Here is a 1,534-nt window from a genome sequence, read left to right as displayed (position 1 = left end):
AAAGCTACTCCATTAAATATTCCAGTCTTTGAAAACAAAGATATGTTTTTCTCACTATGCATGTTCACACTCTTCCCTTTTGTATTGTTTTACTAAGGAAGAAACATGCTAACAGAGGTGGTCAAGGTACAATGTGATATAGGTGTAAACATCACTGATATCACTGCATTCACAGTTAAAATTTTGAAAGTTTGACAAAGGCCATATAATACTGTCATCTTGTCATCAGGAGAGAGACAGAGGGCCATACAGTCGGCATGTTTCTGAGTAAGTCATCAGGAAATCTTCTCTGTCATCCCAGGCCCAAGGCAAAGACCTAATAGTACTGTCATCCTGGAATCAGGAATGAGACAAAGGGCCACTCAGACTGTATGTTTCTGATCATGTCATCAAGCAAATTTTCTCTGTCACCTCAGTCCCAGGGCAGCTTCCTACTCCTTGAGAGTTTCTGATACACGCAGGATGTGGTTGTAACACCGTGTCCTTGTCTGGCACAGTAATAGATTGCAGAGTCTTCAGATGTCAGGCTGCTGAGCTGCATGTAGATTGTGCTGGCTGATTTGTCTACAGTCAATGTGGCCTTGCCTTGAAACTTCTGAGAATATTTAGTATCACCATTTGTAGGACCAATCCATCCGATCCACTCCAGTCCCTGTCCAGGCCTCTGCTTCACCCAGTGCATATAGTAGTTGGTGAAGGTGTAGCCAGAAGCCTTGCAGGACAACTTCACTGAGGCCCCAGGCTGCTCAAGTTCAGCCTCAGACTGCTGAAGCTGGACCTGGGAGAGGACAGCTGTGGAGAGAAAGGCAAAGTTGATTCCATTGTCATCTGAGTTCATGTATGAACTTCAGGGTTGGAACTTAGAAGCCCCTTACCTGTGTATGTTGACAATAGGAAGAGGAAAATCCAGCTCCAAATCATCATGAAGGTAGAGTGTTCAGTGACTGTAGAAAGAACACTGACTATATCTCTTTGTAGGGTGTATGTATTCCTGTTTGTAACAACCATACACTCACATGATTTGAATATTCATGATCAGTGTATTTAGTTAAGGACATAGTCCTCCTAGATAAGAAGAAGGTCTATGATCCCTGGGTCAAGCATCAGGCTGCTGAGGTCCACGTTCTAATGATCTATAAGGAAATGAAACCCATACTCCTACCAGGTGTGCTGTGTAGATGCTGTGGATGTAACATCAGTGCCAAGGCTCACAATAGTTTTCAGGCCTGAGGGAGTTCTTCCACTTTTGGGCAAGTTTCTCAGATTGATTTAAAGATGGTGGGTGGGATGATAGTGTTACCTGAAATTTTCAAAACCTACTAAATTAACAGAATTTACAGCCTTCTTTACACACATACAAGTCACACTTGACCTTACAGCAGGTTGCATGCAAAAATTGACCAAAGAGAAAATATCTCAGAAATACTTGAACATTGATGTTTATTGCAATACTATCCATAATAATGAAATTACAAAAATAAAATACATGAATATCAGCAAATGATTGCATCATAAAGACATGATTATATATGTA

At 41.2% G+C, this 1,534-nt stretch overlaps 1 gene segment (V, D, J or C); it reads right to left on the bottom strand.

The window, feature by feature from the left end:
- Positions 1-412: 412 nt before the first annotated feature.
- Positions 413-949, bottom strand: LOC114634214. The segment is given in 2 exon segments: positions 413-792; positions 876-949. Coding segments are annotated over 2 exon segments (429 nt in total).
- Positions 950-1,534: the final 585 nt, after the last annotated feature.

Source organism: Grammomys surdaster, unplaced genomic scaffold (genome assembly GCF_004785775.1).
Source record: "Grammomys surdaster isolate TR1022 unplaced genomic scaffold, NIH_TR_1.0 917, whole genome shotgun sequence".
Classification (NCBI taxonomy): Eukaryota; Metazoa; Chordata; class Mammalia; order Rodentia; family Muridae; genus Grammomys; species Grammomys surdaster.
Note: the sequence above shows the minus strand (reverse complement) of the source record. Positions and strands in the feature narration are given on the sequence as shown.